General features: G+C 39.9%; 1 protein-coding gene across 2 annotated transcripts; it reads left to right on the forward strand.

The window, feature by feature from the left end:
* The first annotated feature begins 1,385 nt into the window (after positions 1–1,385).
* On the forward strand, positions 1,386–13,392 carry LOC307136121 (uncharacterized protein). 2 transcript variants are annotated; one of them, XM_079832902.1, is made up of 12 exons: positions 1,386–1,542; positions 3,957–4,345; positions 4,427–4,819; positions 9,919–10,038; positions 10,117–10,164; positions 10,249–10,332; positions 10,574–10,632; positions 11,196–11,256; positions 11,485–11,535; positions 11,912–11,956; positions 12,221–12,675; positions 13,084–13,392. In XM_079832902.1, the coding sequence occupies exons 4-11, from the start codon at positions 9,958–9,960 to the stop codon at positions 12,266–12,268; spliced, it is 477 nt and encodes a 158-aa protein (XP_079689028.1). In that variant the 5' UTR covers positions 1,386–1,542; positions 3,957–4,345; positions 4,427–4,819; positions 9,919–9,957; the 3' UTR covers positions 12,269–12,675; positions 13,084–13,392. The 2 variants fall into 2 exon arrangements, with proteins under 2 accessions (XP_079689028.1, XP_079689027.1); XM_079832901.1 differs by lacking the exon at positions 1,386–1,542 and having other exon boundaries at positions 3,962–4,095; positions 12,221–12,389; positions 12,476–12,675; positions 13,084–13,391.
* Positions 13,393–13,813: the final 421 nt, after the last annotated feature.

Raw genomic sequence — 13,813 nt, forward strand, 5'->3', positions numbered from 1 at the left:
TTATCTTCAATGCATGTTTATAACAAAACGAAATATAAAAAACCCAGCCTCTTTTCGTTTACATTTAAAAAAACACACACATAATATAGGCTATGATTATCACTGTAATAAATTAAATATGACACAAAACACAACCCAGTCTCTTTTTGTTAAATGTCAGTTTATGTGTGATCATCAATAGCAATTATAAAAGTATAAGTAAAAGGTATAAGCTATACAATAAATAAAGCAATTCAGTCAAAGTCAGCGCTAGGAGACTACAACGGTAAAGTTTAATATCTTAAAAATATAAAGTTATGAAACTTCACTTTGCCCTCAGACAAAACGATCTGTCTAGGAACAAATTATAGATTAATGAGAGCAAAGATCAGCCGTTAGATCAACACAAGACGAGACGGTTTAACCACTACAGAGACATCAGAGCCAGTGGCAGATGGCAGAAGGACTGGCCAAGGAAAGGCGCCTCTCGGCGGGCTCAATGATCGATTGAGCGCCGCTGAACCACTGGAGCTCACAACTAACGGCAGATCAAATTTTAAAAAAGGCGCTCTCTTTATAAATAAACCACAGATTTGAGCTTTAAACAACTACATTCACGCCTGAAAAGGACTTAAAACTATATTTTGTAAAGCATTAACACTACCAGAGGGCTCTCGCTAAGACCCATTCGTTTGGCCACCAAAGGGCCAAGCTGGTATCAGACTTTTGCCGAATCCAGTCGGTAAGACAGCGATAACATCTTTTTTAGATATGAAGGCTTCGAGTGTTGTTCTTTGCTCGGGTTTTAAAGGTCCCATGGCATGGCATTTTTCTATTATTTTATAGTGTTTCCTGAGGTGTACTTATATTGTTAGTATGATTTTTACATCATAAAATGTCATAATTTAGAAATAAAAGGCATTTTTTCTATACTGCTGTTTGCCCTGTGGCTGACTGCCCTGCTTCAAGAGGCGTGTCTGCTGTGAGACTTCAGGAAAAACGCCCACTGTTGTGATTGGCTGACATCTTTGAATTTTAAATGAGCGGAGGGGGCGTGGTTTAACGAGGCACGAGCAGGCACGAGTCTGCCAGAGACAGATGGACCTGTGTTCACTTCACATCAGTTCTCTCAGCATGTCTCAGTTCAGGGTGAACTGTTGTAGTTACTAGAATATACTTCAGGTTATTAGTTTATTTCTAGTCAGAGGGGCTGTCACTCATGTCAGAAAGTTAGTAAATTATGGATCAGCGCTGACTCGAGACGCGAACCGTTTAGAACGATTCAGTCCGATTTGGTGAACTGGTTCGGTTCACTAAAAAGAACCGATTCAAAAGAATGATTCGTTCGCGAACAGGACATCACGGAGACGGAGCGATTGCTAACAAAGTTATTTATAGTAACTACTGAGTTATGAGAGCGCTGTCTGTCAGCGCGAGTTTATTGTGTTTGTATCTGAGAGTTCTGAATAAACATGAGTCCCAGTCACACCGAGTCCTCTTCATCATTATTCTACCAACTTTGTAACACATGCAATGTACCATTACAGCGAGATGAACGAGTTAGTAAGTTTGATTAAAGCATTATTTCTAGATATGTTCCAATCATATGAATAGCGTCAGTGATGCGCATTGAGTAACTTACACAGCGCAAACAAAGACACAACAGCTGTAATCGAATGTAATCCAGTTTATTGTGGGGAAAGCTGGCTAGCCTAGCCCAGATACCCTCACGCTTACCCCCCTTCTGCTTAATCTCACGCCGCGTTTGGTGCCTCCGCTGTGGGCCAGATGCAGTACTGGGGGTCGGGGATGTTGAAGGCCGAGCTTCGGCGTGTGTGAGGTTTATCTCTAAAGATGTTACTGCTGATGTTAAACAGAAAAGACTGTATGCACATTTTAGAACAGATAGACGCGACGAGGACGTACAAAACACTGACTCACAAGATAGAAAACACGAAAACACCGTTCTGTCGGGAGAGAGAGAAGCCGCAGCGTGTGCACGAATAATAAATAATTAGCTACACATCAGAAATCAATGATCACAGATCAGAAGGAACTGAAGAAAGACTTCTGTTTTCATTTGTACATCCAAACACTGAGAAACTGCCAGTTCACTCGTTCACAAGTAACGTTAATGATCTCGAGTGTTTGCATGGGCGTGGCAGATTCTCTGGGCGGGGGAAAGGGAGGAAACCGTTCCTGCTTGGACGTCAAACCAGGAGGCTTCAGGATTGGCTAGTCTGGCCTGTCATTTTCTCAAAGGCAGAGAGAGACAGCCAGAACTCGGGTTTACACCGATCAACATTTCTATCCACTTGGGGACAATATTCAGGCTAGGGGAACTCATATTAATGTTGAAATACCTCATAAAATGAAAATTTCATGCCATGGGACCTTTAACGAAAAGGAAAAGTTTAAATCGCTTTAAACAGACGCGATAGCTGATTTGAACGAGTGATGCTCCACAAATCTACTTCAATGTCGCTGCGCTGTCGTCATCGTCTAAAGCCCGCCCCAACGTTTCTGATTGGTGCCGCGATTTCTAGGGTTTAGAAATGGGCTTGAATGTGCTCTTTGCCAGACTACTTGCAGAGCAAATCTAAATTTGCCGGAAGTTGTCTGGGTTTTCCCAGGCTAACTGTCCGCAGGTTTGCGGGCCTGAATCGGTCGACGGCTGGCATGTCATAAAAAGTAGCTACAATTGCATCTGAGATGATGTGAGTTGAATAAAAATAAGTACTTAAATAAAGACTTGAACGTAAATATATAAATGTTTAAAATATATTGTAACAGTTACATTTAACATAATAAATAAACAATAGTTGCAACTTAACGATTAAATATTTAACCATATGCTACAGATTTACGTGCTTATGGTCCGGTCTCTTATCATCGCAGGCTTTGAAGCATGTCAAAATCCAATAAAACTCATAAAAAGCAAAAAATAAATAAATAAATTCTGCTCCATTTCTCTTTTTAAAATCTCCTCACGAACGTCCGCTGTCAGTTGTCACACACCTGCTACAGCCCATTCAACGACGCTCGGTTCAGTGTTGCCAAGTCTAAAATTGGGAAGCATTTACTGTTGATGTGGGTTGTTTGTAGCCTATAGTCCACAGGTGTAAGTTGTCTTTACTTTAGCAATATTTGTACTGGGCGCCCCCCGCGTTTTGGCATATTCTGGCCCATTTTGTCCGTGATTCTGCTACTTTTTATTAGCAATTGGAGGGGTATTGTTGTGCAGACCTGGCAACCCTGTCCCTCGGTTCGCCCTTCGTGCACTTCGAAGGCATGGCCTGGTCTGGCCTTCAAAGTGCACGGCTTCGAAGTGCGCACCCTTCACTTTGGGACACAGCTAACATATGCCTTAAAGGCCAATTTATACTTCTGCGTCGAGTGCACGCAGAAGGTGCGGCGTACCATACGCATAGACGCGTTGGATACGCCGTACCCTGACGGAGATGGGTCTGTCTGCAGTCTGCAAGACAGGGGCGTAACTTGAAGGGGGCGTAATTTGAAGTTGTCCAAATCACACCGAACCACACGAGATGTCAGGCACCATTGACTGTCAATGGTGTCCCAAAACTCTTTGGTTACAAACCGTCGAATTGATTCATAATCCTTGATTTTCTCCTTATCACTCGCTTACAAACGATTATTTTCTATTATTTACAGCGTGTGAATATATCTCCGATACGATTCTCTATAAAAAACAATCGGATTGCTTTGATATCACTACTTATATCCGAACTTCCGCTACTAACCGTAGCCCGCTAGCATTGCACGCGTGGTAGCTTATCTACACCGGTAGCCCGCTAGCATTGCACGCGTGGAACTTATTTACACCGGTAGCCTGCTAGCATTGCACACGTGGTAACTTATTTACACCGGTCACCACTGAAACCGACAATTCGTCATCGCAGCACATCTGCTACAATGACGAATAACTCGGATGTGTGTCTAATGTTACCTTTGAGTGCAGGCGAGGACACGTTCGAGCTGCATTCGGTGCAGTTGGAGTTGGAGTCGTTGGAGAAGCAGATTAGCGATCTACTAGAGAGACGAGCCGTGCTGAGAGAGCGGCGATCAGCGCTTGAAACATCACGCGCCGATGCGGTTAGTAACCTCTTGACTCCGACCTCGTCTACTCCGTGTGTTTCTCTGCACAGGACCAAAGCACCCAGGACGCGATCATCATCCCTGGTTTCGTTCACTCCGGCGCCGACACGACCCTGGGTGCTTCCACAGCGGAAGACGCGAGCCAGGACCAGAGCTAGGACCTCTCCGCCCCTCCCGGTCTTCGAGATCTCCACCCGGAACCGCTTCTCCCCTCTTCGCGAGACGGAACGCGACGTTGTGGTCATCGGTACTTCCATCGTCCGACATGTCCACGCTACCTCAGGTAAAGGCAAGGTAATCACTCACTGCTTTCCATGTCGCTGCGCAGGTTCCCGAGATCCTGAACGGTGACGAGCGCATCGGAGGTGTCGTGCTGCACGCGGGAACGAACGACACCAGGCTGCGGCAGACGGAGGTTCTGAAGAGGGACTACAGGAGCCTGATCGAGACGGTGCGCAGAACATCGCCTGAAGCATCGATCATCGTGTCTGGACCGCTTCCCACGTACCGACTAGGACATGAAAAGTTCAGTAGATTATTTGCTCTAAATGAATGGTTAATGTCATGGTGTAATGAACAGAAGCTGCTCTTTGTAAATAATTGGAATCTGTTTTGGGAGCGACCTAGGCTCTTCCGTCCTGATGGCCTTCACCCCAGCAGAATCGGAGCGGCTCTTCTGTCGGACAACATCTCCAGAGCGCTGCACACCACCATATGACTAGTAAGTCAAAGTCCAAATCACAGTATTTGCTGTCCTAACTTAACTGACATAAGTACCAATGTAGAACATTATATAGAAACTGTGTCTGAACATAACTGTGTAGAACATTATATAGAAACTGTGTCTATTCCTCGTTTAGTGAGGTCAAACATTAAATCTACTGTAAGATCTAGGAAAAATCTAATTGTGATTAAACCAGAAAATCTCAATATTAGTGAACAAAAACAATGCTGTCCAAACTTAATTGACATAAGTACCAGTGATGCGCGGGTCAATGTATAAACAACCCGCACCCGACCGACGTTTTCAACTAACCCGCCCGCAACTCGGACCGGAAAAAAAAAGAAGAAAATATTGTACCCGACCCGCTTCCTGACCCGCATTTTTTAAAAGTAGTAAATGCTCATCGTAGCTCATTGGGCCATTGAGAAAATGTTTCAGGCCCTGGCGTGGTGCGCTCAGAGGTGCAGCAGCGAGAGCAGGAAGTTCTTGAGGCGGCCCATCATTTTCCATTTCAGCTCCAGATGCATATTATTGATGAACGCGATGTTTATGTTTCGACCCGGCTTGAAGAATTCATCAGCCCACATTTGGAAAAGTGTGAAAGCCCTTAGGAGCGCAAACTGTTATTTTTCTGAATGCTGTATGATATAGCCTAGTGTTATGTAATACAGGCTTGATTTATTCATTTATTTCGTTAAATTTTCTTAACAATTAAGATGCTGCATGTGTTTATCCAGTCTAATCGAAGTGTGCGTCTCTCCCCCGACTTTCCCAACAAAAATCCCGCCCCCTCTCAGAAAATACATAAAACTGACTTTAAATGCGTTTAAAAGTAGCCTATTAAAATGGTACAATGGCATTGCTCAGTTCAACGTTTTGGGAAATCGGGCATTTTGTCCCGCGTCAGCATTTATTCAAAAGTTAATAACGCTCAACATTCAAAAGGTAAATAAGGATTTATTGACGATCCGACCGACCGTGACCCGAATATCATTAAAAATATTTTTGGATGACTCGTAACCACGGGTAACCGCGGGTGGCCGCGGGCACCCGCTCATTTTGGATCAACCCGCGCATCACTGATAAGTACCAATGTAGAACATTATATAGAAACTGTGTCTGAACATAACTGTGTAGAACATTATATAGAAACTGTGTCTGAACATAACTGTGTAGAACATTATATAGAAACTGTGTCTATTCCTCGTTTAGTGAGGTCAAACATTAAATCTACTGTAGGATCTAGGAAAAATCTAATTGTGATTAAACCAGAAAATCTCAATATTAGTGAACAAAAACAATTTCTAAAACTAGGTCTTCTAAACATTAGATCGCTCACACCTAAGGCGGTTATTATAAATGAAATGGTCACAGATAATAGTTTTGATGTACTTTGCCTTACTGAAACCTGGCTTAAGCCAAATGATTATTTCGGTCTAAATGAGTCTACTCCGCCAGGATACTGTTATAAGCATGAGCCCCGTCTGATTGGTCATGGCGGGGGTGTTGCAACAATCTATAGAGATATTCTTAATGTTACTCATAAAACAGGTCACAGGTTTAATTCGTTTGAAGTACTAGTGCTAAATGTTACGCTCTTAAATGTAAGAAAGAAATCCGTATTATCTCTAGCCTTGGCTACTGTGTATAGACCTCCAGGGCCCTATGCTGATTTCTTAAAAGAGTTTGCAGACTTTCTCTCAGATCTATTGGTCAACGTCGATAAAGCATTAATTGTTGGAGATTTTAACATACACGTAGATAACACAAATGATGCATTAGGGGCTGCATTTACAGATCTATTAAACTCCTTTGGGGTTAAGCAAAACGTCACTGGTCCCACTCATCGTCTTAATCACACACTAGATTTAATTATATCACATGGAACCAACCCAACCGACATAGATATTATACCGCAAAGTGATGATGTCACTGACCATTACATGGTAACTTGCATACTGCGTACTGCTGAAATCTGTCATGTTGCGCCACGTTATCGACCAGGCAGAACAATCCTTCCAACCACTATAGATAGATTCTCAAATAGCTTACCTGATCTGGCTCAGCTGCTCAGTGAACCCAAACAAACAGATGAACTAGAGGAAATGGCTAGCAGTATGAGCACGATTTTATCTAGCACATTAGAAATTGTTGCACCAATTAGATTAAAAAAGGTTAGAGAGAAACCTAAAGCACCATGGTACAACAGTGCTACACATGTTATCAAGAGAGAAACTCGTAACTTAGAGCGTAAATGGAAACAAACAAATTTAGAGGTCTTTAGAATCGCGTGGAAAGATAGTATGTCACGTTATAAAAAGGCCCTAAAAGCAGCCAGGGCTGAGCATCTCCGCAAAATAATAGAAAATAATCAAAATAACCCAAGGTTTTTATTTAACACCGTGGCTAGACTAACAAATAAACAAACATCGCCTGAGCAAAATATTCCGTTACAGTTTAGTAGTAATGATTTTATGAATTTCTTCACTGAGAAAATAGAAAGCATCAGAAACAAAATTGTAAATATACAATCTTTAATGATGTCTTATGATTCAACCGCAACTATCGCCCGTCAAGAACTACTACACCGCTTTACAACTATAGGACAGGAAGAGCTAAATAAACTTATCATTGCATCTAAACCAACAACATGTTTATTAGATCCAATACCCACTAAACTACTGAAAGAATTGTTACCTGTAGTGGAAGAGCCTCTTCTCAATATTATTAACTCATCTTTATCTTTAGGTCATGTTCCAAGAATATTCAAGTTGGCAGTCATAAAACCTCTCATTAAGAAGCCACAATTAGATCATAATAACCTAGCAAATTACAGACCAATTTCAAATCTTCCATTTATGTCTAAAATACTAGAAAAAGTTGTGTCCGCTCAATTGTGCGCTTTCTTGCAAGAAAATGATATCTATGAAAAATTTCAATCAGGATTCAGGCCGCATCATAGCACAGAAACTGCACTCGTTAAAATCACAAATGATTTACTTCTAGCTTCTGACCAAGGCTGTATCTCAATACTAGTTCTACTCGATCTTAGTGCTGCGTTTGATACCATAGATCATAAACTACTCTTAGATCGACTTCAAAATTATACTGGTGTTCAGGGACAGGCATTAAACTGGTTTAGATTGTACTTATCAGACCGCTACCATTTTGTCTGTCTAAATGGGGAAAAATCAAAGATGACGTCAGTAGACTATGGGGTGCCGCAAGGATCCGTGTTAGGCCCTCTGCTATTCTCTATATATATGCTGCCACTTGGTAATATTATAAGAAAACATGGAATTAATTTCCACTGTTATGCTGATGACACTCAATTATATATTTCATCACGACCGGATGAAAACGCTAAATTATCTAAACTGACAGCGTGTGTTGAAGATATTAAATACTGGATGACGTGTAATTTTCTGCTATTAAATTCAGATAAAACGGAGGTGTTACTTATTGGTCCAAAAAACTGCCCACAAAACCTCTCGCAATACAATTTTACCTTGGAAGGATGTCCTGTCACTTTATCCACTACAGTAAAAGACCTGGGTGTTATATTAGACCGCAACCTGACATTCGAAAATCATATTTCATATGTTACAAGAACGGCATTTTTCCATCTTAGAAACATTGCTAAGCTACGTAACATGCTATCTATTTCTGATGCAGAAAAGTTAGTTCATGCATTCATGACCTCGAGATTAGATTACTGTAATGCTTTATTAGCTGGTTGTCCTTCATCCTCCATAAATAAACTACAGTTAGTCCAAAACGCGGCTGCTAGAGTTCTTACTAGGTCAAGAAAATATGATCATATAACACCAATTTTATCATCTCTACACTGGTTACCTGTGAAGTTCCGTATCAATTACAAACTATTGCTACTAACCTATAAAGCCCTAAATGGTTTAGCTCCAGTGTATCTAACGGATCTTCTATCGCCCTACAATCCATCGCGCTCTTTAAGATCACTAAACTCTAGGCTTCTGGTCATTCCTAGGATATCTAAGTCCACTAAAGGAGGGAGGGCTTTTTCACATTTAGCTCCTAAACTCTGGAATAGTCTTCCTGATATTGTTCGAGGTTCAGACTCGCTGTCCCAGTTTAAAACTAGATTAAAGACGCATCTCTTTAGCCAAGCATTCACATTATAATTATCTTTTTATACTACAGTTAAATCGGATCAAAAGCATTAATATAATATTCTGAACAGCAGCTACGCTAATCATTTCCCATCTGCTTTTCTGTTGTTATCTCGGGACACTAGTCCCGAGGTAAATAGTTCATCAGCTCCAGTTTGTATCCAGCCTCTCATGGAGATTTCGGATGCCCCGACACCTGTGATGAGACGACTCGACGCCTGTGAAGAGACGACTCAACGCCAGCGTTGTTATGGCCTAAATTAATACACGATTGATTAACTTTTTCGAACATTATTCTTTAACATTGTCTTTCTAACATTTTTACTGTACATCTATGAAATGCACTTTCTGTAAAGCTGCTTTGAAACAATGTGTATTGTGAAAAGCGCTATACAAATAAATTTGAATTGAATTGAATTGAATGTCAGAAGTCAGAACGAGATTTTGTTGGCAAGATGGCAACTCGTTTAGAGACAACGGTAAGAATATTTTCCAGAGATAACCGTTTAAATTGAAATGTCATTTTCATACAGTAGTAACACATTTTGGTATTGTTTCTGGAGTTCATAATGTATTAAAACTCAACCGTCCTCGCTTAGCATTGTTAAGCAATATTTTACATTCTGGCGAGATAATTATGTTGCCTTCTCGTGCTCTCAGAATTGTCGTAAATACATAAATAGAGTTTCCTTGGTATAACAATGTACATGAACTCCCTCCCATTTCGAAACTTGAATGCTATGAGCTCGTGATCACGATTTCAGAAGTTGTAAATTATCACATTTCTGATAGCACGTGAAGGCAGCATAAACAACAGAAGCTTGTTAGCGCAATGAATCACTAAATTTGTCGTAACGTTAGCTTTATGTTAAAAAAATAATATTAGTGGTTGTTTGAACTGATGTTTAACGTGCTGTATTAATTAAAGCATTTATTTGTAATATGTAGGTGAATTATGTACTGGATGAGGACAGACCAACGAATGAAATGACTGTAAAAGATGGTCAGACGTGCCTCACAAGAGAGAACTTTGTATCTCTGGGACTAAGAAGGGAAATGGATTCAATGGTGGGGAACATTTTTAGTTTTATTTTTGAAGTAATTGCACTTTTTCTGGAATAAGGTTTAAAAGTGTTGTTTTTCCAGGTGGGAAATGCTTGCTTTAGGCTTATCAAGGAAATATTGCAGTATCAGGTGTGTCTGTCATTTTATACAGATATTTGTGACAAATTCATTTGAATTACAATTACTGTAATTACTGATAGAGATCTTCTACAGGGGAAAGATGTTTACATTGTGGATCTCCATATTCCACCAACGTGGCTCTTGCCCTCATCCTGTGACCCTTTCCTCTGTCTTCCAGTAAGTACCCACAGTACATTTAACTAATAGTGATAACCCTTATATCTTATACAACGCTTTTCAAAACAAAGTTGCAACACACAACAAGATGACAACACTTTAAGGTCATACAACATGGAGAAAATGAAAAAAGGAGCTTCGAATGTCATTTTAAATTTAATAAAAATAAATATAATAAATAATGGATCAAATAAGTGTTAAAAGTCAGAGCTAAGTTTTTGCTATATTTTCTTTCTTTAAGTTGGACCCCCAAAAGAAAGATGCCCTGATATTCCCCCTATGGACCCCAGGGCAAAGTGTGTAAGTGAATTTTTAGTATTTATTACAAAACCACACTCATGGAAAGGATTCATACTAAAAATAGCTAACACATTTAAGTTGTAGGTCCTCCTTTCTTTTTAGTATTTTGTAATCCTGGCTGCAATTGACTTTATCTGTGTCGTAATGGTGAAGACTTGTTGACTCATTTCCAAGGTTCTGTTCCTGGATTCCCAATATTCAGTCATGGAACAAGGCTTTGCACACGGACCTTATCTAAACATCTTAAGGTTTCTAAAGGAAGATGTTCGTTGGAAGTCGTGTTCCTCAGACTTCCTCAAACTGTTTGCAATGATGTTAGTCGTGTTCACCAGACTTGCTCAGATTGTTTGAAATGTTAGTCTTGTTCACCAGACTTGCTCAGATTGTTTGAAATGTTAGTCTTGTTCACCAGACTTGCTCAGATTGTTTGAACTACTGCTGTTTGCCAGTCGTGTTCCTCAGACTAACATATCCTGTAGCTCAAAAACAATGTGTTCCTCGACAGAACTTTGTGTGCTCCAGTACTTTATAGAAGTTTCTGATGCCCTTTTCGTTTTTATCAGGTCTGTTGCACAGCACATTGTCTCTGGACCATTGACAGAATTAACAGGCCTGGATGTTGAGGTAGGATATCAAGGACATTTTATCTGCATATCACTTTTTTTAAAAAAATAATTATTGGTTTGGCACAACTTGGGCTATTACTACTTTAACTATTTCTCGTTTTACACTTACAAACCCTTCAAACCACCAAGCAAGGCCCTTTCACACTAACCCAAATCTCTAAATCTTTAAACTTTTGTAGTTTGCTGTTTATTAAACATGTTTTTTTTTCTTCCTTCTCATAAACAGGGACTCCCTCAACAACAATTTGGCATTGACTGTGGAATCTTCATGATGATGGTGAGTGAAGTTTTACAGTAAATTTAATTCATGCTCTCTCACAAAATGTCCATTAATGGTGTCTATAGCCCTTTTCACACATGCAGCTTTTTCCTTTACTTTCCTTTACTTTACTGGCATTGGACTTGTGTTAAAGGAATAAGACCCAAATGATGGCAGCATAGGGTCAGCGCTCTCTGACGCAGCTTTAGTTTTTTCCCTTCTCTTCAGTTCCACCTAAAGCAGTTTTTGTTAATGCAATGGTATTCATAATATTAAACATAATGTTGTGAAAGAGGATTCTCTCTTTCTTTTCATTCAGCTTGCTGAATTCACATGCACACACAAAAAAAAGAATTACAACTTAAGTACAAACACAACTTTGTTATATTTGCAGTACTGCTGGTATGCTGTCATGGAGGCTCCATTTGATTTTACAATTGTAAGTATAACGTCAATGCTCATATAGATATGGGTTATAATATGTAGAATTTGGATTTTGATTTGGTCCAGGAAGTCCTCTGTGGTCCTTCCTGATATTTCTTCCCCTTTTACCTTTGGGGTTTTTTGGGAGAGTTTTTATTTTCTTGCTGCTATGAGGGTTTAAGTCAGGGATTGTCATACTTTTTTGCTTGATATAAAGTGGGCCAGTTAAGCCCTTTCGGACTGGATTCTAATTCTAATCAAACACACCTGATCTCTTCAGGATCGCTTGAAAATCACATGCAGGTGTGCTGAAGTGGGTTGGAAATAAATTCAGCAGGACATTGGATCCCAGGAGCAGGGTTGAAGACCTCCAGTATATGCTATTTGCAGGACACAAATGTGAAGGCTACAGAACATTCCAATTAAGAGTGGTCCTTCACCCTTTCCTGGTCAATGATGATGATGATGATGATGATGATGGAGACCTGTTATTGAGCCTACTGATTTTGTAGTGACTCATGTTTTATGTTCACAGCTGCCTGAGGAAATTTTGCAGATGATCTTCATCCTTGTGGTGTGACAAGATGGTGATCCTGCAATTTGTACCCTTGCTCTCACATGCACTCGTTTCTGAAGGATAGTGAGAGAGGAATCCTTTCTGAAGGAAGCACACTTCTGCTGGCTTGACAATAAGTTTTGTCTCTTTCCTTCTGCCCTCCTTCCATAATTTTAGAGGTAAAGCACCTCTGATCATTAGATGGCCCCTGGAGTGGTCACTTGCCATTATTAAAATGTAAATCCATGTTGTACAGAGATGTTGCCTAATTTATTATTTTCTATACCCATATATGACTGTTTCCTCTGTGATTTTTGTGCAGTTGTGGTGCTTTTGTGTGACGATTCTACATTTGTCCTTTATCTGTCTATGTGTGGGCCTAAGTTATGATTCAAGTCAAGGTTCTAGTGCTAAAATTATTTTGATCATCATAATATAACATTCTCTATGTTGTTAACATTACACTATGCTACAATGCTATTCTACAATGCTTTTTGTTTTAGGCAATAAGTGTTCTTTTCATTTCTGAATTTACTTCACGGAATACTTTTTATTTTACACATGAACCTCTCTTCTTTTGTCAACAGGTGTGGTAAACTGGAACTCCTTTTCAGAGGAGTATAGAAGGACCTACCGAACTCCCTATCTGATCTCCCGTTGCATTCAATGCGATGATGTGTACAAAAATTGTGAAGGATACTGGGGATGTGGACAAAGAGGAAAACTTCAAGGGTTCTACTCTAAAAATGATTTTGCAGGATACTGCAGCATGGACTGTTTTTATGCGGCTGGAGGCACAATCTAATTTTATATGACAATATTAGTGCCAGAACTTACAGATTGAGTTTGCATAAACCTGCATTGTGTTGCCCTTCATTAAAAGATTTTGTGATGAGTGTGCTTGTAGTTAATTTTCAAAGTATCATAAGATGTGTTTGACAGGATTGCATTTAGCTGTTCATTAGTGTTGTCAAAAATTAATTGTGAGCACATCAGGCATACAATATGACATGAAAAGATGTTTAAAAATATTTTTTTATTTAAAAAAAGTTTCACAAAGCCCAATTCCAAAAGGATAGCTATATTAGCGCTTGCACCAAAGTAGTTGTGGTGGGACAAATAATGGAAAAAACGATACATTGCAAAATGGTTTCTAGCTATACATTATCAATACCTTGCCACTAATGCAGATTGCAGCTTGCTTTACTGTATGCAGACAAAACAAGCATTTTGAAGATGTCATCTCACACGTTTCTGTTCTTGAACAGCTAAGAGTCCCGTTTAATTAACTCGAGTATGTTCAGTTTATGTTAAACG

This window comes from Gobio gobio (genome assembly GCF_949357685.1).
Source record: "Gobio gobio genome assembly, chromosome: 13".
NCBI classification, from domain to species: Eukaryota; Metazoa; Chordata; class Actinopteri; order Cypriniformes; family Gobionidae; genus Gobio; species Gobio gobio.

What these genes read in the sequence shown, in the direction of transcription:
- LOC307136121 (XM_079832902.1), top strand. Translation starts at nt 9,958, where the DNA reads ATGACTGTAAAAGATGGTCAGACGTGCCTCACAAGAGAGAACTTTGTA. An exon ending in ACCCTTTCCTCTGTCTTCCA is followed by an intron (nt 10,333 to 10,573) that starts GTAAGTACCCAC and finishes TCTTTCTTTAAG; the next exon opens with TTGGACCCCCAAAAGAAAGA. An exon ending in GTGGAATCTTCATGATGATG is followed by an intron (nt 11,536 to 11,911) that starts GTGAGTGAAGTT and finishes TTATATTTGCAG; the next exon opens with TACTGCTGGTATGCTGTCAT.